Source organism: Mustela nigripes, chromosome 1 (assembly GCF_022355385.1).
Source record: "Mustela nigripes isolate SB6536 chromosome 1, MUSNIG.SB6536, whole genome shotgun sequence".
Lineage (NCBI taxonomy): Eukaryota > Metazoa > Chordata > Mammalia > Carnivora > Mustelidae > Mustela > Mustela nigripes.
Window position 1 is genome coordinate 152,455,374 of NC_081557.1, and position 26,413 is coordinate 152,481,786.

At 40.1% G+C, this 26,413-nt stretch overlaps 1 protein-coding gene across 6 annotated transcripts; it reads right to left on the reverse strand.

Annotated features, from left to right (window-relative positions):
* PPM1K (protein phosphatase, Mg2+/Mn2+ dependent 1K) lies at positions 1–26,142 on the reverse strand. 6 transcript variants are annotated; one of them, XM_059375747.1, is made up of 9 exons: positions 25,739–26,142; positions 25,040–25,431; positions 24,619–24,908; positions 17,624–18,139; positions 16,687–16,787; positions 9,136–9,301; positions 8,638–8,782; positions 7,597–7,731; positions 1–3,938 (listed from the first exon to the last, which is right to left on the reverse strand). In XM_059375747.1, the coding sequence occupies exons 4-9, from the start codon at positions 18,061–18,063 to the stop codon at positions 3,807–3,809; spliced, it is 1,119 nt and encodes a 372-aa protein (XP_059231730.1). In that variant the 5' UTR covers positions 18,064–18,139; positions 24,619–24,908; positions 25,040–25,431; positions 25,739–26,142; the 3' UTR covers positions 1–3,806. The 6 variants fall into 6 exon arrangements, with proteins under 6 accessions (XP_059231730.1, XP_059231740.1, XP_059231712.1 ...); XM_059375757.1 differs by having other exon boundaries at positions 24,995–25,431; XM_059375729.1 differs by lacking the exon at positions 25,040–25,431.
* Positions 26,143–26,413: the final 271 nt, after the last annotated feature.

Genomic DNA, 26,413 nt, shown 5'->3' on the forward strand with positions numbered 1-26,413 from the left:
TTGAATTTCAAAGTGTTTAATGGATGTACTTTATTAAAGCGGTGTTTTGAACACTGAGATATATCATTTTAGTCTGTTCACAATTATTCTATTACATACATTTAAAACAATCGTCAAAGTAGCAATGACATCAACTCACCAGGAGAAAGTACAGAATACACCCAAGTAGCACTTTGGTAAAATTGCAAAATAATGCACACAGGAGCATTTAATTTAATTAATTTTCAGCAGAAATTAAATTGAGACACATTAAGCTGCTAAATTTTATACTAGAATCCAATGGCAGATGAGTCATTTTTGGAAGGGGAGGAACTCCATGGTTTCATAGCCCAGAACACTCAATTGACCATTAATGGACCATTTCAACCATCCAACAACCAGAGAGGGAGCTGCCAGAGTCCATGGGTCTCTTTCCAGATACCGAAAGCAACAGGCAGGTCATCAGAATTAGGCTTGCAAAGACACATTTTATTTCTGCTTAAGTTGTCCAGATAAGTGAATCTATTAAGTACAATAAAATATAATCCAACCAAAATTTTTTGTCACTTTCCACAGATAAGAGTATGTGAACAACTAAATACAAATCCATGCTTGTATTCAACTGCTTGATGCTAAACTTTAACCAAGCCTTCCCCTGCCTTGAAGCATTTTCTTACTATCATCTTACCATGAAATTAAATCCTTGTCCATTCTTAGAAAGGAAACGAAATGACCTGTCTGTTATTGAGGAGTTAGCACAGACCTAAATCATTCTCTGCCAAGATTCTTTAAAAAAAAAAAAAAAAAAAAAATCAAGTTCCACTTTGAAAAGATAATTTCTATTCAGATTATGTGCTAATAATTGTTCAAAGCAAGTAATTTCTAATTTTGGAACCTGAGAAAAGTTTGCATCATAGAGTACAGAGATTCAAAACTGTTCCCTTCATTTCAACACAAAAATCTACAACAAATGAACAGTTGATGGAGGCAGGACAGCATTTACTTTTGAATATATTAGGTACTTAAGAACTTATACTTGTGAAAATTCACAATGATTTAAAGAATATTTTGCCAAACCAATGTTGGCAAATAGTTTGGCAACACATTTGATAAAGGTGATTTATATACTACATATAAATGAAGGACAAGTGTAAATTACAATGGATTTAGGTTTAATTACAATATATAATTTACCTTATACCTACACCCACATGGTAATAGCCACATGGCAAATTCACAGTTATAACTAAAAAACTAAATTTAGAACAGTGCTCTTTCCACTACTACTTGCATAATCCCTTGTAGGCTTATTATCTTTTGTGGATTATAATAACCTACAAATTTTACTTCAACATTGTGGCTTAAAAAAAAAAAACACCAGTATGTTTTTATGCTTTAATCAAAATTGACTGATTTTGAGTTTTAAAAGCTTTTCAGGTGAAACAGAGCAAAGTCCACCTCAAACCAAGGCCCAGACAAGCCTACAAAACTCCTCTTTGTTACACTTGCCAATCCGCCTCAGTGCATCAGTGACTTTTGAGCTTGACAACATCACTCCCATCCTTAGCTTCTAAAGGAAAAGACAGGAACAGTCATGTGAAGAATTCAGATCAAAAATGAAATCTACAGGGGTGCCTGGGTGGCTCAGTGGGTTAAAGCCTCTGCCTTCAGCTCAGGTCATGATCCCAGGGTTCTGGGATGGAGCCCTGCATGGGGCTCTCTGCTTAGCATGGAGCCTGCTTCCTCCTCCTCTCTGCCTGCCTCTCTGCCCACTTGTGGTCTCTGTCAAATAAATAAATAAAAGCTTAAAAAAAAAAAAAGAAATCTACATATTCAGAATATCATTTTGAAAGAAAAATGAAATCTATACATTCAGAATGTCATTTTGTGCTTTAGAGTTTTCGTTTGCTTTTTAGTCTGGAAATTCGCCATACTCCTAAGCGAAGCTTCTATATTTAGGTTCTGGGACCCAACTCAGAAAGAGCCAAGGAAGTTTTCCAGCTTTCTTAGGCTACCTCTGGTTCCTCACTTCCCAGACAATGAACAGGAGACTATTTGCCTTCCTCAATGTTTTTTACTTTCACTAAGCTTCCTTTGGAGAAAAAAAAAAATTGAAATATTTGTCACCTTTTTTACCAAAGGAAAATTCCTCATTAATATATGCAGGAAAACTCAAGATTTATTTTCTTCTATTCTCAAAAAGGTGAGAAGATGTGAATATTTATATTGGACCTGTTCCTTCTAACAACAAACCTTTAAATAAAACGTAAAGATAGAAAACCAGTCGACCATGAAAACTGAGATTGGAAGATATACACTCCACCAACTTTACCTTCTTGGTTTCTTTTTTCGTTTGTCTCTGCAATAAAACTCCACATCATTCTTAACACTCAGTATTTTCCTCATGTCCTACTATTTTATTTGCAAATTACCATACAGCAATGTAGCTTCAACATGCTGGTCTGCTTCTGTGTTTTTCACAGCAATTACCCACCACAAAATATCACCCACAGCCATTTTAATTTCACTTCCTCACCTGCCAATAACCATTGGTTCTCTGCTATAAAACTGCCTTCTGTTTGTCAAGAGTCCTTGGGGATAAACTTATCAATAACTTAAAGCTAACTGGTGAAGGAGTTATGCAGGCTTGTTCCCTTTAATTCTCTATGACTCCAAAATTTACATAGGTACATACACCCACACATATAACCAATTTACATTGTCTGCAAAAGTAAAGTGCAGATAAAATTCCAAACACGCATGTAGAGATTCACATTTTAACAGCAAACTTACATGCAGATATAAAGAAGTATAGTTTTACATTCTTAAATTACATTAGCAAGCTGAAATATAGAATGCTTTCATGTTTTAGATTTATTCTACACTATGAATCACAGAAATAAGCAAAAAGGAGACATAAACCTCTTACTATGTAGCATTGTCAGCCAATATGGTATTATTTTTACTGACATGTTATCCAACTTGCTTACTCTATACAAACAGTACATAAACATACTATATACAAAACACAGAGTTAGAGCTAACAAATGGAAAGTTTATACAAAATACTTGCTACTGTCAGTATTTAAGTTTGTGTAGGTTTGACCAAAAGACTCAGTCTGTACATAACTTTTCTGATATAAAGGAGTAGTAAGAATGCTATATAGTATTCTTAGCTACAGAAAGAGAAGAATGGAGACCAAGGGACACAGCTGGAATATGAAAGTGCACTGTTGTAAATAGCCACACACTTTAACATAGAAACACACTTTCATATTATCTGAATTAATGTCTTTTGCATTGGGAAGTTTACCAGTAAGTGGTCCAGAATACAAAATATAGTCAGAGAGAACTCAGTTTTCACACTTACTCCTTGGTAGAACTATTAAAAACAAACACTTGCAGCTAACACATTGCAGAGCTGTCAAAATACCTATCAGTGCTGAAGAACCTGAAGGCAAGAATCTGTTCCAACAGATTGAATGAAGAATAAGAACCATCAAAAGAAACTCATAGCTGCCCAAGAGTTTTAAAAATTAGACATATAACACTCAGCAAGTGTGTCAAAGCCATTTTTCATTTGCTCATTCAACTTGAGACTCCCAATAGCTGAATTACATGTATACTGATACCGAGTAAGTACAGCTGAACATAAATATGACAGATATTTATGAAAAGCTACAATATAAATGGTTAATACACTTACACTGACTTGTGTACTGATCTAGTGAGTCACAGAGTCACCCCGACACTTGTTTGACCTAGTAAGTTTCTTGACATGCTCAGTGAATAAGTGTTTCACAACAATTCAATGTCCCAGCAAGCAATCAGGCCCATCGTCCGCTGGAGGCAAAGCTTCTGCTGAATGAAAAGTTGATTTCAGAGTTCTTGTACTTTCCCCACGCACCAAAAGGCACTACGACCACAGTACTATTATCTTCACTACCATATTGTATTGCCTGTAAGGTTTAGCAGGAAGGAAGAAGAAAACACGGGAAATCAGTCTATACAAAGAAAAATAACCGATAATCTGGAAGGCTATAATCTCATTTAAAATAGTTACCAGTGACTTTGCAATCATTCATGATGTATTAATATGTATGACCTTGATACATGTTTATTAGATCATACACAGAATAACAGATGCCCCCCTCTCAAAAAACCATATTAATTATATTCCACTGGAGCAATTTTGGCAACAGAAATACCAGTGGACTAAGATCAAGGTATGTAGCTCTTGAAGAAGAAAAGAAAGCATTTAGCATAGGGACTAATACAAAGTAAAAAGTGATAACCTAAGGAAGTGAAAGTGTGTAAGATGTAGCAACAATAAGGTTTATTATGCTCCCTACGAAATGAAAAGTTGCATGAACTAAATTTCCTACAGTGGGAGAACTGTAAATCAGTTTTAAGAACAAAGTCAAATAGCAAATGATATAACACTGTAAGAAGTACTTGGGATTATACTGAACAGCAAATGTATTTCAAAAGAATAAACAGCCTGAGGTTGAAACTGTGAGGGAAATGGTTAATAAAAATATCTGCTGTAAAAAGCATCCAAATATTGGGATGCCTGGGTGGCTCAGTTGGGTAAGCGTCTGCCTTCTGCTCAGGTCATGATCCCAGAGTCCTGGGATCGAGTACCCCATCGGGCTCCTTGCTCAGCGGGAGCCTGCTTCTGTCTGCTGCTCCCCCTGCTTATGTTCTCTCTGACAAATAAATAAATAAAATCTTTTAAAAAATTTTTTTAAAAAGCATCCAAATATAAAAGTTTTACAAATATAATATAATATATAATATATATAATATATATATAATGTGTTTTACAAATAAATTGTAAGACACCCCCCCAAAAAAGGTCAGAACATCAAAGTACTAATATACTTAACATATAGAAAGTTGTTACAATAACCATGAAAAAGACAAACATGCCCATAAGAAAATGGAAAAACACTATATACACAGACAAGAAATACAAGGGTCTAATGAACCTCTGCAAATGTTTAGTTCCACCAACAAAGAAAAACAAAAGCAAATTTAAAACACTAAAATTTGATTTCTCTACCTATCAAATTGGCAAAAAACAATGATCAGCATTTGGAGAAACAGAAATCTATAAACATACTAGAAAACAGTGTAAATTGGAATAGCACTTCTGGAGGGCAATTTGGCAAGCTTATTAGAAGTTTTTGAATAGGGAGCCTGAGTGGCTCAGTCAGTTAAGCATCTGCCTTCAGCTCAGGTCATGATCCCAGGGTCCTGGGGTTGAGTCCTGCATCGAGCTCCTGGCTCAGCACAGAGTCTGCTTCTCCCCCTAACCCTGCCCACATGCTCATGATCTCTCTCTCAAATACATAAACAAAATATTTTTTAAAAAAAGTTTTAGAGGGGCGCCTGGGTGGCTCAGTGGGTTAAGCCGCTGCCTTCGGCTCAGGTCATGATCTCAGGGTCCTGGGATCGAGTCCCGCATCGGGCTCTCTGCTCAGCAGGGAGCCTGCTTCCTTCTCTCTCTCTCTCTGCCTGCCTCTCAGTGTACTTGTAATTTCTCTCTGTCAAATAAATAAATAAATAAAATCTTTAAAAAAAAAAAAAAAAAGTTTTAGAATACAATGTATCTTTTTACCTAGCAATTTTCTAAGAACTTTACCTGAGAAAATAATGTATGAAGGAAAAAGATGTGCACAAGTAGATACAAGAATGTTTATACAGCGCTCTCCTTCCCTATATATTATGGGAAAGTGAAAGAAACTAAATTTGCTGATTAGGGGAACTAGTAAAAGAATTACAGCACAAAAATATAGCAGAATACAATGCAATCATTAAAATAGCATTGGCTGTGTGAATGAGAACATACATATCTGAGAGAGGTAGGTGAAATTAGAAAAGAAGTGATCCTTAAAGGACTGGGCCCATTTCTGTAATCTCATGAACACACAGAGCAAACAAGACAATACTTCATGCTTGCCCATCTACTTTCAAACAAATACTGCTTTTTAAGTGAGGTCTTGGGGCGCCTGGATGGCTTAGTGGGTTAAACCTCTACCTTCAACTCAGGTCATGATCTCAGGGTCCTGGGATCGAGCCCCGCATCAGGCCCTCTGCTCAGCAGGGAGCCTGCTTCCCCCCACTCTCTCTTCCAACTGCTCTGCCTACTTGTTCTCTCTCTCTCTGTCAAATAAATAAATAATCTTTAAGTGAGGTCTTAAATCTTAATTACAAATATTAGCATTTTAAGGTTTGGGCTAACTATGCTTTCCCAGTTGCAAATGTAAAAATTGGGAAATAAAAAAAAGCTGTTAAATTAAAGCATGACTCTAATGATCAGTGATGGCTACAATGTCAAAGAGCTATCTATCCAGAGTATTTAAAGAGCACATGGAGGGCGCCTGGGTGGCTCAGTGGGTTAAGCCACTGCCTTCGGCTCGGGTCATGATCTCGGGGTCCTGGGATCCAGTCCTGCATCGGGTTCTCTACTCGGCAGGGAGCCTGCTTCCCTCTCTCTCTCTCTCTGCCTGCCTCTCTGCCTCCTTGTGATCTTTGCCTGTCAAATAAATAAATAAATAAAATCTTAAAAAAAAAAAAAAGGACTCTAACTATTTAAAAAAAAAGAGCACATGGAAATTCTTCATTTTATTTACTGGGTATTACTGGGCATTCCCAATTTTAGCTCTGATTGACATACTTATACATGACCTATCCATACATCTTTCTGAATTTTTTATCCACACACCCATTCTTTTTTTTTTTTTTTTTTTTCTTTTAAGATCTTATTTATTTGACAGACCGAGATCACAAGTAGGCAGACAGGCAGGCAGGGATGGGGGGTAGGGGAAAGCAGGCTCCCTGCTGAGCAGAGCCTGATTCAGGGCTCCATCCCAGGACCCTGAGATCATGACCTGAGCCAAAGGCAAAGGCTGAACCCACTGAGCCATCCAGATGCCTCTCACACACCCATTCTTAAAAACCAGACAAGGGCTATGCTATAGTATTCCTAGACTGGATATTTACTTGCAGCAGTCTAGTTTAATGGTCTAGTGGTTGAATTTGGGAGCTTGGCTGTCTGGGTTTGAAGCCCAGTTCTGCAATTTAATAGTTTTGAGATCTTGAATAAGTTACTTAACTTTTCAGCCTCAGTGCCTTGGCTTTCCTCATCTGTGCAAAGGGATAGTACTAGCTCTAACCTCAGAAGGTTACAGTGATGATTACATGAATTAAATATATGTGAAGTGTCTGACACATAGCAAGTGGCATTACTATTGACTATTATAATTTACTATTGCTATTACTGTCATATCAAGCTGTGTACAAGTCCAAAAAATTAACATAGCACATTCCTTGCACACAAGTTTCTGAACTACTTGGGAGAACGGTGAACATTTTTAAAACTGGAACTATTACGGAGTCAAGTGTAAAATTCCTTGTAATATTGAAGCAAAAACACAAAATTTCAAAGGACTCTTAAGCCCATAGTAGCCCTGAGGGGCTGTACCGAGACCTGCACCTGGGTGTTCTCCCTGCCCCCACCTCCCCCGAACCCGTGCATGCTCCACACCCCCCTCCTTCCCCCGCACCAGCCTAAATTGGGACTTTTCTAGCAGAAGCTCTTGCTGCTGTCACCTGTTCAATCACTGCATGGGCTGCTTCGTTGGGATCATGGCACTGGTTGACAAAGTCACAGATCTCTTGACTATTCACCATGAAATTAATTCCATCTGTTGTGAGGACCAGGAAGCTGTCATCAGCATGCTGTAGCTGCAATCAGAACCAAACAGACTCAACCTTTGAAGAGTATTCAAAATTCAAAGATTTTATCGGTTTGCCAAGTGGTTTGTTTAAGAGCTTAGTGAAAATGGAAGGCCAATATTTGGGGCAAAATTAACATTTGTAGCATCGACCACCAAGGACAAACCTGGCATGTACTTAGTAACACCACAAAGGAGAATCTAGACAGCCAAATGATGAGAAGCAAGCATGGTCCAATGGTGGTGGGCACTGCGGTCTCTGGAGTCAGGCTTCCTGGGCTCACAGTGACCCTCTACTTTTTGGCTAGGCAAACACAGGTAAGTTCACCTACACTCTCGATTTGTCTTCTCTGTAAAATGGGGTGCTAGTAGCTATTCTGGACAGAGCCTGGCCCACAGTAAACCCTACTTAAGTATCTGTAAGACACAATAAATGTAAGTGGGGTAGCTCTCTGCCACCATGGTTGGGAGCCTCTATTATACAGGCCTAGGCGCTGGCACTTGCAGAGAAGGAAGTGTCAGCTCACAACTGGGTGTGTGTTGAGGGAGGTGCAGTGTTAACTGGGCCACTGATCGACAGCATGCAAAAGACGTCAGAGAAAGGGAGGTGGGCGATTGTTTACTTTGGGGCACAAGGGAGGCCAAGGTCAGATTCCGAGTGGTGGCGATGCCGGATATCACGTGTCGGTGAGGAAGGACAGCAGAGCCATTCCACCAGGCCATCGCAGTACAGGGTAAAGCAAAAACCAAGCACTTCATCCTACAGCAGGCCAGTATCTTATTTTATCTGAAAAGTTTATCTATCCTTCCACAAACTACTCCTTCTGAAAGTCATGTTGGCTTTAATGAAGGCTTCTAGCTGGAAGTAATCCTGCTTTCATTCTTTGCACATGTATCAGATGTTGCAGATTGTTACCTTAATCCTCTTTGTTTCTGGTTCTGCTATCACACCACTGGTTTTAAGATCCAAGTCTCCAAGACTCCTTGTCATTGCAAGTCTGCCATTCACGTGAGGCTGTCCCAAACTATTCCAAGCCACAAAACCACCACATTTCTTGATCCTGGTCCAAGAAAAAAAGACTGACATGATACCCCAGAAATGGAGGCATGGTTATATTTAAGAGAAATCAGTTTAAAATGCAAGGTTTCAGGGTGCCTGGGTGGCTCAGTCAGTTAAGCTTCTGCCTTCGGCTCAGGTCATGATCTCGGGGTCCTGGGATCGAGTCCTGAGTCGGGCTTCCTGCTTAGTAAAGAGTCTGCTTCTCACTCTCCATCTCCCCCTCCCCGACACTCATGCTCTCTCTCTCTCAAATAATAAAATCTTTCAAAAAAAATAAAAATAAAATGCAAGGTTTCATTTCTATCTTGAACTATAGAAACAGCATCCTCATAGAATGATCAGTGGAGCTGGTACCTTTCTTTTTCATCTTTTCTTTCTGGAGTATGGTCAATGGTCAGCTTCATAGGTTTTCCTTTTCTACACAAAATAGCCCGGCTATCCCCAACACTGGCTACAACCAGTTCAATACCATCTCTCACCAGGGCTATCGTTGCAGTAGTCCCAGAGGTCAGAAGGGTTGCTGTAAACATTATGAAAAAGAGTGTAAGTCAGTGACAGTCAAATGATAGGTTATGGAATTTGTATTACAAAACACAGGCATGTTAAACTAATGCTGAAAAGTGTCATTCTAATCTAACTAGAAGTAACGCAAATAAAATGTAAAGGAACTATGTAAGGAAGAGCATGCAGAGGAAGAAGTATTTAATTCAGTAACAAGGCTCCATGCAAACAGAAAAGGTTGCTAACCTAATTTGGTAAAAAATACAATACTGTCTCCATATGGCCTCTATTTATATAAACTAGAGCTGACTTGAACTGATAATTATGACACCCTTCTGTGTACATCAGGTGTCCATATTAAAAGTATTGTATTTTAATTACATTAGCTAAAATGGCAGGATGATTTTTAGGTCTACTGAGCTCACTTAGGCAAGCTGACTTTTCTAAAATTTTTATGCACTTAGAAGGCTTTTTCTTCCATTTCTTAACTTCTATTTTGTGACTGCATTATCAGTTAATAAGCTAAGCAAGAATGCCAAGAGCGTATCATTTGCTCTTCAAGTGCTGTATTTTATATTCTTTCCTTCTACAATTGTTTTAACTTTACAAATGTTCACCAAAAAAATCCTAAAATGGTTAAAGGTCCACATTCTTTTCTATTTATCTTTGTCCTCCTCCCCAGACATTGGAACAAAGTTACAGCCATCGTTTTATTAGGAAAATATGGGGTGTGAAGAACGAAGTTCATGCTGGTTTCCCAAACACTTAGTGTTAGTTCACACTTAATTTTCTCTGACCACTAACAAAATTAAATGTCACTTGACTCGAGGTTGCCACTGCTTCCTTCAACCAACCCAAACTACATTTTTGCATCTTTCTTTGATTTATTCAAACTGCATCTGCCCTAAGTTCTTTACTATGCATTAAAAATTTTGAAGATGCATTGAGCCTTGCTGAAAGTGAAACTACTGTGAAATTAAGGGCTAAAAAGTAAAGCAAATTGGAAGAAACTGAAAAAGATAATTTATTTAAAGCAGGTATTGTCTTCAGTAACACGATTAATTCTTTAAAGCATCTAAATAAAATATTCAGGTGATCATCCAAAGATGATTTCTTCTTCAAAGGTAGATTTAGGAAAGTGCTACTGATTTGACTGATTGAGGCTCAATATTTCCAATTTTATCTTTCCAAAAAGATGCTTAAAATGTGTTTAAAAAATTTCATCAGTAATACATTTTGGATGAAGATATATATATATATATATATATATATACATATATACACACACACACACATATATATATTTTCATATTCCAATTGGTGTATTAAAATGCCTGCTTTAATCAGAAATGTAAAATGGAAAAAAATTAATAAATCCTAATCCTTTTTGTCCATGCTGAATCTAATTTATTGAGAAATAGCATTTATAGCTGCACTATCTTCCCATTGATCTTTCGATTTTGGAACTGTTGCACAAGATAGTATCTCAGCAATGCTAAAACATATTACATATTTGTCATTGTGTAACGTGACTGTTTTAGCATAAGAATCAATGATGTTCACATTTAGTTAAATTTTCAGTTTCCCAAAACGTTGTATCATGGAACAGTCAGAGTTTAACCACTGTGATCTTTTCCAATGATGGGAAGCACCAGGCAAGAGAGCACAGGCAGTCACTCACATGCTACCCATCCAAGAAACTTAGTATTCCTCTCCTTTGCTTAAGTGATCAGCAGCAGCTTTTTAAACAAGTGCTTTTAATTAGCTATATCAAAAGAGTTAAAATTCCATAAATGAACACTTCTAAGTTTCACTGTTTAGGATTCTATTGTTATTCACGTCCACCTCGGCCACCCAGGAATTTCAAAGGTCTTGAGTTTTAACCAACCCAACTTCACAGTTCCAAAATCCCAGGATTTATGGGAAATTTTTCAAAACTAACTGTTGATTCTGGTTTGCTAAGGATCTAAGAAATAAAGATTAAATAAGCATTTATTTCATTTAACATGGAAGTAAATATTCTCATTTTTTGCCCTAACAACAAAAACTATAAAACTAAGACATCTTTCAATAAGGTCTTAACACTCACTGTACATTTCCTACTGCAAGTCATCTCAACTAATGGGACAAAGAGGATGTGGGAACCTTCCAGTAGTCCAGGCTAGGAACCGCTGGACTCCTTCACCTGGGACAAAATTAAGCAGATCTCTCTTTCCACTGAAGCCCAGCATATAGTGTCCACGGGCTCCAGGTCTAGAGCTGCTGACCAGGCACAGTTCTCTGCCACAAATAACACGCACAGAGGCAAATAGGAAATTCACCCAGGAATTGTGCTCAAACATTACAAACCTGCAACACAGGGGAGGACAGAGAAAGAGCTGCAAAATAAGGGGAAGCATTTTTATTTGGGTGAAATTTTCACTAGCAAATTACATAGTATTTCAGGAGGTGCCAGATCAACGAATTCAAGACTCAGTTTGCCCAAGTTGATGGTATTTTGTAGCTGAATCCGTTTTTTCATCGCAGAGTAAAACCTCTTAGCTTCACAGCTTCCCATGGTTGGGAAAACTATATGCAAACTCAGGCATACCAAACATATATGTAGTGTTAACACAGAAACACATCTATACATTCATACTCTCTTTCACACATGCATACCAGTCACACATACTTTAATAGTTAGTCCTGAGAAGTAAGACAGTAGCTCTACGGAGCTGGAAAAAAGACATTGTCAATTTGATTGGTATTAGCATCAGAACTGTCCCAATAACTAACGGGAAAATTCATGGGTTCTGCGTTGAATATTTTGTATCTAACAAGCAGTACATAATCAGAGAGGATGTTCACTACAGTATACCACCAAATTACTGGGAGTCAAATATATATTAAGAAGGAATTAAAGCACCTCCTGTACCAGACACAAGAAGTACACATTTGTTAATGACACTTAATTTTTCTTTTCAGTAGACTGATTAATTTAAATTAATTGTTTAAATATCAGCTAGTAAGGCTCTTGAGCTCTGGTGCATATTTGTAAGTTTATGGAAGTCACAAAATGGGTATTTCTGCAGCTCTCTTCTTTCCCCGGTGTTGCAGGTCGACATATCAAAGAAAAATGATCAAGTTTTTGAATGGCAACATAAAAGTAAAAGCTCTACTTTTCACAGTATAAACCACTCCTCCCAGTAATTATTGTTTACACCATAACAATTGTTTACGGTGTAAACAATACTATGTATAAACCAATATGGTTTCCAATATTTATTAAACACGGTGTCCAGACACTCAGGACTCCTGAATACTGAAATGCAAGTAATGAACTGAAGCAGTAACAGCACAATAAGTATCTCTTCAGTGTCGTCCCTATTGCTCTTTTCTTTTGGCTGCGCCCAGTGTAAGACGGGTCCTCAAAAACACCGGCTTTCTAACACTGGTTATTTTGTAGGGGTCAAGTAATGTGAAGCACGTGGACGTTTCCCATGGGACTCATGATGCTGCCACCAACATCTCACACTCTGAACGTCAGAGCAAGTCTTCTCTTTCTGATCCATCTGTCTTTTGGGGAACTTTGCTGCTTTCAAGCCTTAAGCAATCCAGAAACACTTGGAAGCGTTTATAGAATGTAAAGGATGTAATCTCGGTTTTCTACCACCCTGTCTGTTTTAAGTGAGATTTGCTCACAGACAGGAGCGTAATGGGAAATCATTTGAATTTGCTGGCTGGTTTCATTAGTTGTCAAAAGACATATGACTGGCATGAATTGAATACAAAAATATTTGAAGATAATGAAATTAGCTTCATAAATAAGGGTTATTTCAAAATGTGTCAACAACAAATCCACAGGGGCGCCTGGGTGGCTCAGTGGGTTAAGTCTCTGCCTTCTGCTCCAGTAGTGATCTCAGGGTCCTGGGATCGAGTGAGCCCACTGGGCTCTCTGCTCAGCAGGGAACCTCTTCCCTGCCCCCCTCTGCCTGCCTCTCTGGCTACTTGTGATCTCTGTCTGTCAAATAAATAAAGTCTTAAAATAAAAGAATCAATAAAAATAGCCAGCAACTTCTAAGGGCAAGGTTCTTGCTGTTTTTGGTAAGTGGCATTCTGATTTTCTTCTCCTCAAACCATCGCATTTTGTTTTTTAAGATTTTATTTATTTATTTGACAGAGAGAGATCCCAAGTAGACAGAGAGGCAGGCAGAGAGAGAGAGGCTGGAAGCAGGCTCGCTGCTCAGCAGAGAGCCTGATGCGCAACTCCATCCCAGGATCCTGACCCGAACCAAAGGCGGTGGCTTAATCCACTGATCCACCCAGGCGCGCCCAAACCATCACATTTTAAACTGAAATAGTAACTATTTTAAATGATAACAAAATAATCTTTAGCACGTTATGCAAATGTGACAGCTTTGGACTAAATTCTTTTTTTTTTTTTTTTTTAAAGATTTTATTTATTTATTTGACAGAGAGAAATCACAAGTAGGCAGAGAGGCAGGCAGAGAGAGAGAGCTGAGCAGAGAGCCCGATGCGGGGCTCGATCCCAGGACCCTGGGATCATGACCTGAGCCGAAGGCAGCGGCTTAACCACTGAGCCACCCAGGCGCCCCTGGACTAAATTCTTGAAAAGGAAAATGTTTTATGTTCACTTTATTTTGTTTACTTTCTCTCAAGAAAGCTAATATGGTATAATTGAGGGGTACTCCTCCCATTTATACCCCAAATTCTACCATTACTGATTCATTCCCTTGGTTTAACCAATCTCTTTTCAGGCTTCCCCTACTTAAAATTCAAATCCACACAGGATGACTCATTAAAACACATACACTGTATTTATAATTTCATTAAACTGGCTCTAGAATAATCAAAGAATAAACTGTAATAACTTTGGTGAGAAAGAACAGACATGGCAATCAGGCCAGTCCAAATAATTGAGTGCCTTCCAGATTCTATATAGGGTGCTCAGCGATGGAGATTCAGAATGAATAAACACAAACCCTACCTTTAAATCCTTCGCTGGAAGGGATCAAGGAGAGAAAATAGGACTGACGCTGATAGAAAAGGCTTAAAAAAAAAAAAATCCCACAAAAGACCTGGAAAGGGCAAACTGCACTTACTTCGCAATTTTATTTAACTAGCCTGGCTCCTACCCACAGCTCTGCCAAAAGAACATTATCCATTCTTATAATGCTGACACAGCTTCAGTTCTTACTAAAAACCAAAAAAAAAGTTTTTAATTTAAATAATAACTTTGAAATCTGAAACATGTTTTTTTAATCCACAAATTGAAAAGGTAAATAACTTACACCATCTACCTTCTACCTTCAGTGGCTTTAATATATTTGATAAAATAGGCCCCAATATCAAAAGGCAGTTTTTAGCAACATTGAAAAGATTGGCAACTTGCTAAGAATAAATTTTAAAGCTGTTCCCAAAATACTTATTTAAAAACACACACACAGACCAAGTGATCTCTAAGAATACATACAAAACGAGATTTAAGAACAACAATGTCATGGTAGACTGCTTTCTTTTAGCAGCACACTGGGTAACATTGTTGTGCTCCATTGTACTTGTAAACAAATGGCCATTAAATGAAAAGTAAATTTTAGACTACCTTATGAAATTTCTGAGATCATTAGCTCAAGGCATATGACAGATGAACTAAGTTAAATAAATTCAGTTTAAATTTATTATTAGAAAAATTATATTTTTTATGATTACTTACTTTGTACAACTGTCTCTGAGTAAAACACTTTTAGAAAGTTTCTTTTAAGATAGGCCAATTAAACAATTTTTTTCCTTAAGTTCAAAATTCCCTTTAATTAGAATTTATTATTTTATAAAATGAAAGGGGTCCTCTTATACGCCGAATCTCAGTTTGCAGCATCTTTGTCGATTAGATCTTTTACCAAAGGGCTGACTACACATGTTTGATTGTTGGCCCACACATTCCCCATTAGAAGCTTGAGGGTTTTCTTCTGACAGGTAGAGCCCAGTAACAGCTGGGACACGCCCCCCCACATTAGAGCCAATGAACACCAGGGTGTGAGATACAGCCAACCTGGTTATGGATGAAACCAGAGCATACCAATCTTCAGTCATAAAAATAAAACTACAAGAAAGTGTTTTTGACTCTTCTCTTCTACCTCCTATATTTGACCCATTAGGAACAAGAGTTCAATCATATACCTACAATTTGCCTTCTCTCAACCTCTATTTTCAAAGGTGAGGAGCCAGCTGGAAGGAAAAAAGTCCAAAGGAATGAAGGAGAAGAGAAAATGGGCCGAATGATCTACAAACAAGAAAACAAATCCTTGAACAAAGAGAGTGGACTCTGATGCTTTTCCAAAAAGTATGATGACAGTAAGGTTCTCAAAAAAAAAAAAAAAAAAGGCAGGAAAAATCTTGTAAGATGGTGAATAGAGCCATCTTACTCATCTTCTACGATCTTCATCATTAAGCATGCCCCTGAGAGAGGCTACTGTGGGTGCCAGGGAAATCCCAGTGCTCACTCTGCAACTGGCCCTTGTCAGGGAAATGAGGAGAATTTCCATCCCTGTGCTCTCCAACTGAAAATTGTGAAATGCTATTTCTCTGGTGCTTTGACTTCCTTTAAATGAAAAGGTGAACCAAACACAGATTAATATTGTGCCATTCACTTTCAAATCAGTTATGAGGTATGTATGCATACATTTAAATGGTTACTGCGGAAGTTTTCCAGGAGCAAAAGATTTGGGGGTCAGCTAATTAGAAAACACAAATTCCGTTCTTCTGAACACTTTTGATAAATTTGGTCAAAATCAGAAACATTCCACTTTCAAAACTTCAGGACATGCAGTAGATAAATTTTAAAAATTCAGCTGACATGTCCTTGTGTTTAACAAATAAAAACAAAAACATCCCTGGTTACCACAAAGCTGCAAGACCAAACTCTTCCTTCTAATTAAACAAAACAGTGCATACTAGCCATTGTCTTTTCTTATTTAGGACCAGTTAGCAGTTTTCTCCTTGTCTGGACAGTTACTACATGGCTAAATGAGATCACCCTCCAGTGTCTTTCGGTACTTGCTCATCAGATTCATCTAAAAAACCCAAAACTGTAAACCCTCCCACAGTATGGACCTCCTGTCCATATAAAGAGCAAATTTAAAATTTTTTAAATCTTTTAAAAATTTAAATTCAGAACCATCTTAGGGTTTCAATTTTTGAAAAATTCTTCAAGATATTTCCTTTAAAAATGAGGTTCTAACATTAATTTGTATTCCAAACAGCATTTAAAGTTATTCCTACTATAAAGCCATTTTCAACATAGCATCCTCATAAATAAACTTACATTCCCACCCCAAAGGGCTTAAGTTGTTTCCTTTAATTAGACAAGCCCCCTAAGACTCTAAGGAATGTGACTGTTTTACTTACCATCCGCAGACAGGTGGGCGTGCCTTGAAAACGCTTTATCTATTTCTAGAAAAGCCAAGGTCAACACAGTTTCCAAGTTCTTCTCCTTAGGAAGCAAGTCCCTTTATGGAGAGGGAAAAAGAGTCCCAAACAACTGTTTTATAATAGTTTCTCTTCTTCATCCAGGTCCCTCTAGCTAGCTGTTAGTCCATACAATGGAACTCCATGGTTTGTCTTTCAGATGCTTAAAATCCATAGATTAGCAAATCAAATTAGGAAATAACTAGACTAGGAAAAAAGCCTTTAAGAACAATAAAAGTCCAAGTCTCCCTCCTTAAAGATGAATACTCTCTATCCACAACTCTGAGAGGTCAAAATTTCCTTCAAATAAATTTACATTACTGAGTTCAAAACATGAATAAATCAACTGATGAACAGAATAACTATACACAAGAAAACAAGAAATTGTCATGTTCTCCCTCTTTTAATTCAGGCCATATGATCCCCAAAAGACATTAATAACTGCAGTAAATAAACTTTTTTAAGAGCTCCAAAATACCCTCATTAAATGCATTTCCCCCACACTACTGTCAATCATCTAAAGCTACGGGTACCACTTGGAAGAAGAATTACCATTTATTGAAAAACCGCAGGTCATGCACTGGTAGGAGTAAATGCTTTTCATAATACATGAGATCGTGCAGCTTGTACGACTCAGCTTGACACGATCACAAATCTAAGTGCTGTTGATCCTGGTCAGCGTCCCCACCAGGCAGAATGGTAATAACCATCAGTAGTAACAAGGGGCAGGCTTAAGCTACTGCTTGTCCGTCAAGCAACGGTATGGAGCCACTCAATTAACTAGGGTAACCCTGAACATCTCAGCCAAAAGGCTGACGTTTCAAACCTGAAGTATAAGGTAAACTGCAAAGTCAAGAGTGAAAGCCACTGTACATACATGATGCATTTCTCCATGTGGGTGTGACAGAAATCCGCGGCTGCAGGTCCGCCGTGGCCGTCATACACCGCGAAGTACAGGACCTCATCTGTCAGCTGAGCGCTGTCAAACCGGTCTTCATTCTCTTTCCGTTTCCCAATATGCGAGGCGCAGCCCACGTTCTCCAGGCTGATTTTGGGAATTGGCTTGCCATACTTAATGCTGGGCGGCAGCAGAATGGGCTCATCGATGCGGTTATCCCAGATCCCAAAATTATCCCAGGTGGCCGGACGCCCACTACCATCCGGATCAAACCGAGAACACCTGGGCTCCGAAGTGGAGCTGTGGCAGGCGGGTGTCAGCCGCTTGTCGTCCTGCAGTAGGCGGGAGCTTAGCAGCACTCTCCTTCTCACGTGGCTCCCACCGCTTCTCACCAAAGTAATTAGGGCAGCTGTGGACATACCTCAACTCCAAAGGACTCGGGAATGAGGGAAAGACCAACAGAATAATGGAATGTCTTCAAGAAAAATGATGCAACTGAGGAGGGGGGGAGAGAGAGAGAGAGAGAGATTCCATCAGTAATTTCACATGTAACTGAGGTATCATATTACCAAAATGTAGGGCCATAAAGAATGTGGCACCTAACAGCCTACTTCGAAGAATAGTGGATCAAAACCAACATTGATATACATACCCCTTTCACAGTGTTTAAATTCTATAAACATTTGACAATGTGTATGTATCATGTAGAACAAATGTTTCTCATACTTTAACCTACAGTCACCCCGGGAACTTGTTAAAACACAGATTCTGCTTCAGTCGGCCTGGGGTGGAACCCAAGATTCTGCATTTCGAGCCAGCTCCCTGGTGACAGCAAACAGCTGATCCCTCAGGCCCACACTTTGCATAGCAAGAAGGTAAAACACAGGTGTAAATAAATATTCTTCCCTTTGTTAAGGCCATTGCTCTGAAGAAAAGGTAGGGGCAAATGTTGACAGTTCCAAAGTCTCTTAAGGAGGAAGGAAGTAAAAGTAATTGGTTATAGAATAGTTAGGACAGGGGCGCCTGGGTGACTGAGTTGTCCAGTGTCTGCCTTCAGCTCAGGTCATGATCCCAGAGGCTTGGATGGAGCTCCACATCAGGCTTCCTTCTCAGCAGGGAGCCGGCTTCTCCCTCTCCCACTCCCCCTGCTTGTGTTCCCTCTCTTGCTATCTCTCTGTCAAATAAATAAATAAATGAAATCTTTTTTAAAAAATAGGGCAGTTCTGGGGCGTCTGATGGGTTAAGCCTCTGCCTTAGGCTCGGGTCACGATCCCAGGGTCCTGGGATTGGGCCCCGCATCGGGCTCTCTGCCAGGCAGGGAGCCTGCTTCCCCCCTCTCTCTGCCTGCCTCTCTGCCTACTGTGATCTCTGTCTTAGATAAATAAATAAAATCTTAAAAAAAAAATTGGACAGTTCTATACTCAGAGTGCCCAAGTTTTAACAAAGACACAACCTAGGATCTAAATTCTGTTTTAAGAATTGTCAACTTAGAGGGCGCCTGGGTGGCTCAGTGGGTTAAGCCGCTGCCTTCTGCTCAGGTCATGATCTCAGGGTCCTGGGATGGAGTCCTGCTTTGGGCTCTCTGCTCAGCAGGGAGCCTGCTTCCTCCTCTCTCTCTCTCTCTCTCTCTGCCTGCCTCTCTGCCTACTTGTGATCTCTCTCTCTGTCAAATAAATTAATTAATTAATCTTAAAAAAAAAAAAGAATTGTCAACTTAGGGACACCTTGGTGGCTCAGTCAATTAAGCAGCTGCCTTCCGCTCAGGTCAGGACCACAGGGTCCTGGAATTGAGTCCCACATTGGACTCCCAGCTCAGCGGGGAGCCTACTTCTCCATCTGCCTGCTGCTCTCCCTGCTTGTGCTCACTCGCTCTTTCCCTCTCTCTGACAAATAAATAAATCAAATTTTTTAAAAAACTGCCAACTAAACTTCACATACTTCATTGTTAATGAAGAATGGTTCATGCAAACACTCCCACAGGCACAAGGAAGAGACAGTTCTGATGTGTGTGATCACTGGGACTGGGGGACCCCACCCTTGTGAGTTATGAGCAACTGATTTATGCATTTACATTAACAGCTGCTGGTCTCCTATCTACCCATCCAGCAGCCCAGCCCAGCCCTTGCGTGCCCTGCAGACTGGGAGCTACTGCCCGAGACCACATTTCTTTTAACCTATTCCTCTGCACCCCCATTTCTGGACTCTGCCCCAAAGCTGAATCCTCCCCTGGGTGTTGTCAGGGGGAATTCCTACACCCTTGCAAGAAGGGCTGTGCTCCTGGCAGTTTTCCATACAAATAAGGTTCCAAGCAAAAATTCAACTTCACACTACTTTGTTTTGTTACTTAATGTATTAAAAAAAACAACAACTGGAAAAGACAGCATAATGTCAAGATTTGATAATGCTGGTGGAGGGTATACAGGTATTACTCTCAATTGTATGTTTGAATTATTTCACAATAAAAAGTTGAAAAAATACCTCAACAAAAGGCACATATCCACACCACACACACAAAGCCCAACTTGAGTGAACCCGTCAGTACATGCACTGCAGATTTCAAATAATCTTTTTCAAATAAATTTTTGGAAATCAGTCTAGTTGTGTAAGAACAGTAAATAAAACAGTAAAAGAAAAGATGATGTTCTAAAGAGCTCCCTTATGGGGGACCTGGGTGGCTCAGTGGGTTAAAGCCTCTGCCTTCAGCTCAGGTCATGATCCCGGGGTCCTGGGACCAGGGTCCTGGGATTGAGCCCTGCATCGGGCTCTCTGCTCAGTGGGGAACCTACTTCCTCCTCTCTCTCTGCCTGCCTCCCTGCCTACTTGTGATCTCTGTCTGTCAAATAAAATAAATAAATAAAGAGCTCCCTTAGATATCTCTACAACAAAAAACATGTGTGCCCTGCCTTCATAGAATTTAGTATAAAGAAGGCCTCCCAAAGAGTGAAAGACTTAGGAAACCATTCCTTCTTCCCCTTTTAGCTAATAGCAGGTGTAGAAGATTGAAACTCCCTTCTATGACAGTATTAGGGGTGGAGGAGATGTAGTATTCTAGTTATCAAGTATCAAACAGAAGCAACACATTAAACTACCCAAAAAAGGTGTTTATCTCTTTGCTTCTGACTGAAGGTGATCTTTTTATTCAGCAATAATAACTATGTTAAATAAAGGTAAGGACTTGGGAAGAAATTTCAAACTATAATACAATCTATGCTAGGAACTGATTATTGAAGAAGATACTTCACAAAGCAGCTTTATACCATACAGAAAATAAAGAAAACTTTTAAGATACGCTTCTTACAAACCATTCATATTGAAGAGTGCAACAGAAATTAGTGAAGCACAATTCTTTTTTCTTTTACACTGAGCTGTAATTGACAATACAATACTGCACTAGTTTCAGGGGCACAATATAATGAGTTTGTTTTTGTATAAGCAAAGTACTGTTCTTTTGGCTTCAGTCTGAAATCATGTGAGCTTTATTCAGCCTTGGGCCTTTTTGCTGTTGTTCACCTAATTTAAAGAAGAGTTCTAGAATTAGAAGCAAATAAATATTGAGTAAATTATTTTGCAGCTCTTCTAGGGCACTCTTGTCTTCTCTCTCTCCTCCAAAAACAAAACCAGAGCTGCATTTTTAGCAGGCAACAAATATCCATTGGAAACATTATTTAAGAATGAAATAAAGTGGGGCGCCTGGGTAGCTCAGTCGGGTGAGCATTGGACTCTTGGTTTCGGCTCATGTGCTGATCTTACGGGTTATGGGCTCCAGCCCCACTGTTGGGCTCTGTGCTCAGCGTGAAGTCTACGGGGGATTCTGGATTCTCTCCCCCTGCTCCTTCCTCCCCACACTCCGGCGGCGCACGCTTTCTCGCTCACTCTCGCGCGCGCTCTCTCTCTCGCGCCCCCCCCCTGAAATAAATAAATAAATCTTTAAAAAAAAAAAAAAAGAAGAAGAAGAAGAATGATATAAAATGGAAGTTGGGCAGTTTCTGTAAAAAAGGGGGCACTTGGGTGGCTCAGTGGGTTAAGCTTCTACCTTCAGCTCAGCTCCTGATCTCTCTGCTCAGCGGGGAACCTGCTTCCCTCTGCCTACTTGCGATCTCTCTCGGCTAATAAATAAAATCTTAAGAAAAAATAATAATAAAAGCCTCGCTAGACTAAAATCAATCATCAACTTGGCCTTCTTCCTCATTTATTATCTGCACAATCATCTCATAAAGTAAGCAGAAGAGTCAGGAAAACATTTACTTTGGGGGATACTTTCGGCATAGATGAAGGGTGAGCCAGATATACAACTAGATCAGCGTATTCAAGCAGGTGACTGTGTATTTCCAAAGCAATATAATTAAATCATATTAATCTCCTTATTCCCTGGGGAAACATTCAAAGACGACCTGTGTTCCCAAGCTAAATAACTACTTTGAATTAAACCTGCAAATCAAAATAAGTTTCCTCCAGGGATTCAAGCTAAGAATTAGCCATCAGCTGCCCCCAGTTCTCCAAACGTCCACAGGAATGGCTACACACTGACTAGCAGACAAGAAAGTCTAATTTATGATGTGGGGAAGAAACCCAAAGTCTACGGGGGGAAAAACAAAACAAAACAAAACATAAAAACAAAAACAAAAATCCAATCAATGTCCTTCATAACAAAAAGAGTGGAGAACAACCTGACAAACACCTAAGAGATACTTTTGTTATTTGTCAGCTTACCAATTATAAATTGGCATGTATTTATCATTCTGCCCTTCCCCCCAAAAAAGTTATTCAGGAATCTTTTATGTCAATCTCTCAGAAATCAGGATTAGGTTATTTTTTAAACCATTTTAACATTTATATTCAATCTTTGAAAGTAAAAGTCATCCAAGAGAGTCAAAGGGCAGAATTCCACATGAAAGCTAGTTGAAGACACAAAAATGTAAGAGCAAGAGTTAAATCAACCAAGAGCACAAGAATATATTACCCACACATCATATTCAACTAGCAAATATAAAATGCAAAAACAATCTTAAGAAAATAAAGATAAATAACTTGGCTGGAATCCTAGTGACAAGAACAGGTTATTTATATCAACAATCTAAACTATATTTATATATATATATATAAATAATTTATAAATATATAAAATTTATATATATAAATATTATATATAAAAACCTATATTTTATATATAAAAATATATATCTATTTTAAAGAATTTTATTTATTTGACAGATCACAAGTAGGCAGAGAGGCAGGCAGAGAGAGAGGAGGAAGCAAGCTCCCTGGTGAGCAGAGAGCCTGATGCGGGGAAAGCAGAGGCTTTAACCCAGTGAGCCACCCAGGTGCCCCCAACCTAAACTATATTGCTAGTCATAGACCAAAAGGGGGGGAAAAAGGACAATTTTCCTTCTAGACCAAACTGTTCCAAATTCCTTTTTATTTCCCAATCAAAACAAAAATTTATGACCCACAAATTTACTTTTAATCACATGAATATTTAACAATGTGAGTATGTACACATATATACACACACAAAGAAACCCTATACTGTCAATAAATAAATGCCTGAAAACATTTTCTTTTTTCTTTTTTTTTCAGCATTTAAAAAAATTTATTTATTTTCAGCATAACAGTATCATTATTTTTGCACCACACCCAGTGCTCCATGCAATCCGTGCCCTCTATAATACCCACCACCTGGTACCCCGATCTCCCACCCCCCGCCCCTTCAAACCCCTCGTTTTCCTTTTTCATCATTTTCACACTGATTTGTGTGACCAGGGGGTTCTCCATCTTCCTCCTTAATGTTTTAACAGTTTAATAGGATACTTGAAAGTCCTGACACAGAACTGCACCTGGTTTAACAATTTTGACTAGCAGGAGGGATTCTCAGCAAAGGGGTTACATTGGAAGTAAGCGTTGACACAATTCGAGTTGGCACAGAAATTTCTGCATGAGGGCACTGCTGAAAGCCCACATCCAGCGAGTAGGAAATCTCAGGTGAAATGCATCAGAAAGGAGAAAAAGATGCATTGGTTTGTAGTGTACTTTTGAAATACATACTTGATTTAAAAATAAAAGACGGTGAAGAAAAGCCACAATATATAGCTACAAGATTGCTATGCTAGTTTTGCATCTTCATATCATTCTCATTTTATAACCCCTCAATGGCTTAAATATCTCAAAGCTATCCAAATTTATTTTTGGATAAGAGAGTCACTCACTGTTTCTGGAAAGAGGATACACTTGGGATTTCAGTTAAACTGTTGACTGCTGAAAGCAGGTCAAAAGGGCAATTTATTGTTGAAATTTCAAGTGCATGCCAAAATTATTCAGTCATTCTATGGTTCAGTACTGCAGAACGCTGTTTCGATCTATCCCTCCAGCAAAAAAAATGTAAGAAAATATTCATAGTTGCCCATTATAAAGCAAAATTCAGGTACCTTTACATCAGTAACTTGCACAAAGGATACACATGGAATTTTAATATTCCCAAAGCAAATATTTATCAACTTTTTTAAAGACAAGCAACGCATCCCAGTAAATTCAAGTATTCCAGGAAATGTGGGCTCCAATATTTTATCAGTACTGGGCTGGGAGGAAGGGAAACAAAGTATAATAATGTTCATGAGGGAAAGAACAACAATAAAAACCCCAAATGATTCCCCTTGGGTTTGATGTAAACATGTTTAGATGTTTAGAGGAAGTAAAGTCGTGAATATTGTCTATTATTCTAATTCCATAGATATATTTTAAAACATCTTTGTTAATGTGGATACAATTCATACACCACGTTCCAAACCTGTACCTTTATACTTCATTTAAGGATTTTCCTTGACATTCTATACTACATCAACAGCACATCTCCCCTCTTCTTTCCTCTTCTCTAAGATTCTAGTCAAGGGAGGTGCCTTTGTCAACAGAAAGTGCCTATGGTTGCAAGAAAAAAACATTAACAAGAACTCACTGCTCAAAAATTGTAACTATTTTATTACCCAGTGGTGCATCTGTTCTCTTCCTCTAATACCATGACATCACTACTCTTCTTCAAGACCATTATAATCCGTCACTTGTCACTCATTCTGACACCGGCGACAATCTCATTCCTTCCTCCGCACTGGTGGAGGATGAGTGCAAAGGGCTTAAGCGGCCTTGCTGCACGTTTTCAGTCTGAAGCTCAGAAAGGCCAGTGGAGCTTTAGGGACTCCAAATTCCCTGGCTATTTCCACCCGAAGTCTCGTCTTTGTCGCCTCCTGTGAAATCTCTCACCTACATGATGCGGTTACTAAAAAAAAAACAAAACACAAAACATCACCAGCCACAAGGCTTCTCCTGGCAAGGCAAAACCCACATCCTCAGATCGACACCAACCAGGGCTCTGCATCCTGCTCTATTCCGGTCCCCTGAAACGCTCACCCTCGGACAGTTCAGGATCCTGCGCTCGCTCGCCGGCTGTGACACATCAGTAGCCAGTGTGATAAGACTGCAGGAAGCACACCCTCCCGCCCGCGCAGCGCTGCAGATGGCTAGGCTCCCTCCAGCACCTTCCGCCGCCCGGTCTCCGCCTCCCAACCACCCTTCTCGCCGCACAGATCTCGGGCGTCGCCACGTCTCCTTCACCCCGGTTCCATCGGCGGCGGCAACGCGACGCTGACCCCTGCAGCATCCTCGAGTCCGGAGTGGGCGACCCGGATCTTCGCTACCGGGTAACGCGAACGAGCAGCCCCCGTCCTTTCCACCATCCAGTTCGTGGTCCCTCCTGCCTTCCAACCCCGGCCCAGTCCACTCGCAATGGTGGCGCCTCCAGCCTGCAAGTCAAGTTTAAGGTCGAGCGTGGGGGGTCCCGGCGGGAAACGCCCACTGCCGGCAGCTCAGTCGGGGTGGGCCGCGACAGAACGTGCTACTCAGGACCTCCAAAGAGAAGGAAGCGGCGCACAGAGAACCCAGACGCTGACTGTGGGGCTGGGGATTCGGACTTACATTTCCCCTCCCCTCCCGGACGAACCCTCCGTTTCCCCTCCACTCCGCAGACTCCGAGCGCAGGGATGCGACCCCACCTACAAATAATATCATAAACTGTTAGCAATAAATGAAGTGCCCTCTCTAGGCTCTTACCTCGCGACGGGCACGTCCCTGGAAATTTTCTAATTAATTAACGGAGGGCGGGGAAGGGACTTCCCGCTGGGCAAGTAAGATTGCCTTCCCCGATGTTTCCGATTTCTGGAGCAAGCAGCTAGCACAGCCACTGGCTCTCCCGCTGGAAAATCTCCCCAGTTTTTCGCCCGCAGTGAGCCAGAGGGAGGGGGGGGTCTGTTCCCGCTGACTGACGGCAACTCTGGCCAATCCGCGCTCGGAGAAGCGGTGCGCCGGCCGCCCGCCCTCGGCCGCAGCCAATCATAGATTCCAACGGAACGAGCCTCCCCGCGACTGCAATTTGGTTTGGCTGACTTTTCGCAGCTCGCGGTAGATGGACGTCGACCTGGGCCAGTAGCGGCTCGAGGTGACATTCCGCCCTCCCCGAAGGCCTTGACCGTAGGGCCAATGAAGGGGCGCCTGGGAGGTGGGTGCGATCGGGAGACTGCGTAAATCGCCAGCGGGTAGAGGGGGGTGTGTGTCCCTTGTGGCAAGGGGGCAGAGGTTGTGACACCTAGGAAAGCGAGAACGAATGCCAGCACTTCGGCAGAAAGGCTTGAAAGGCATCTGGTTTCACTGCAGTTCTTTGGAAAACTCACAGTGCAGTGTTCTCCGTGACTGCACAGGCGTCTTGTGATTCCTTGGGAACGTTGATTC

Coding starts and splice junctions, on each gene's coding strand:
- PPM1K (XM_059375738.1), bottom strand. CDS start 18,063: ATGTCCACAGCTGCCCTAATTACTTTGGTGAGAAGCGGTGGGAGCCAC. Junction 7,732..8,637: donor CAGAAACAAAGAGGATTAAG/GTAACAATCTGC, acceptor TTCTGATTGCAG/CTACAGCATGCTGATGACAG. Junction 3,939..7,596: donor CCCATGCAGTGATTGAACAG/GTGACAGCAGCA, acceptor TAAACCTTACAG/GCAATACAATATGGTAGTGA.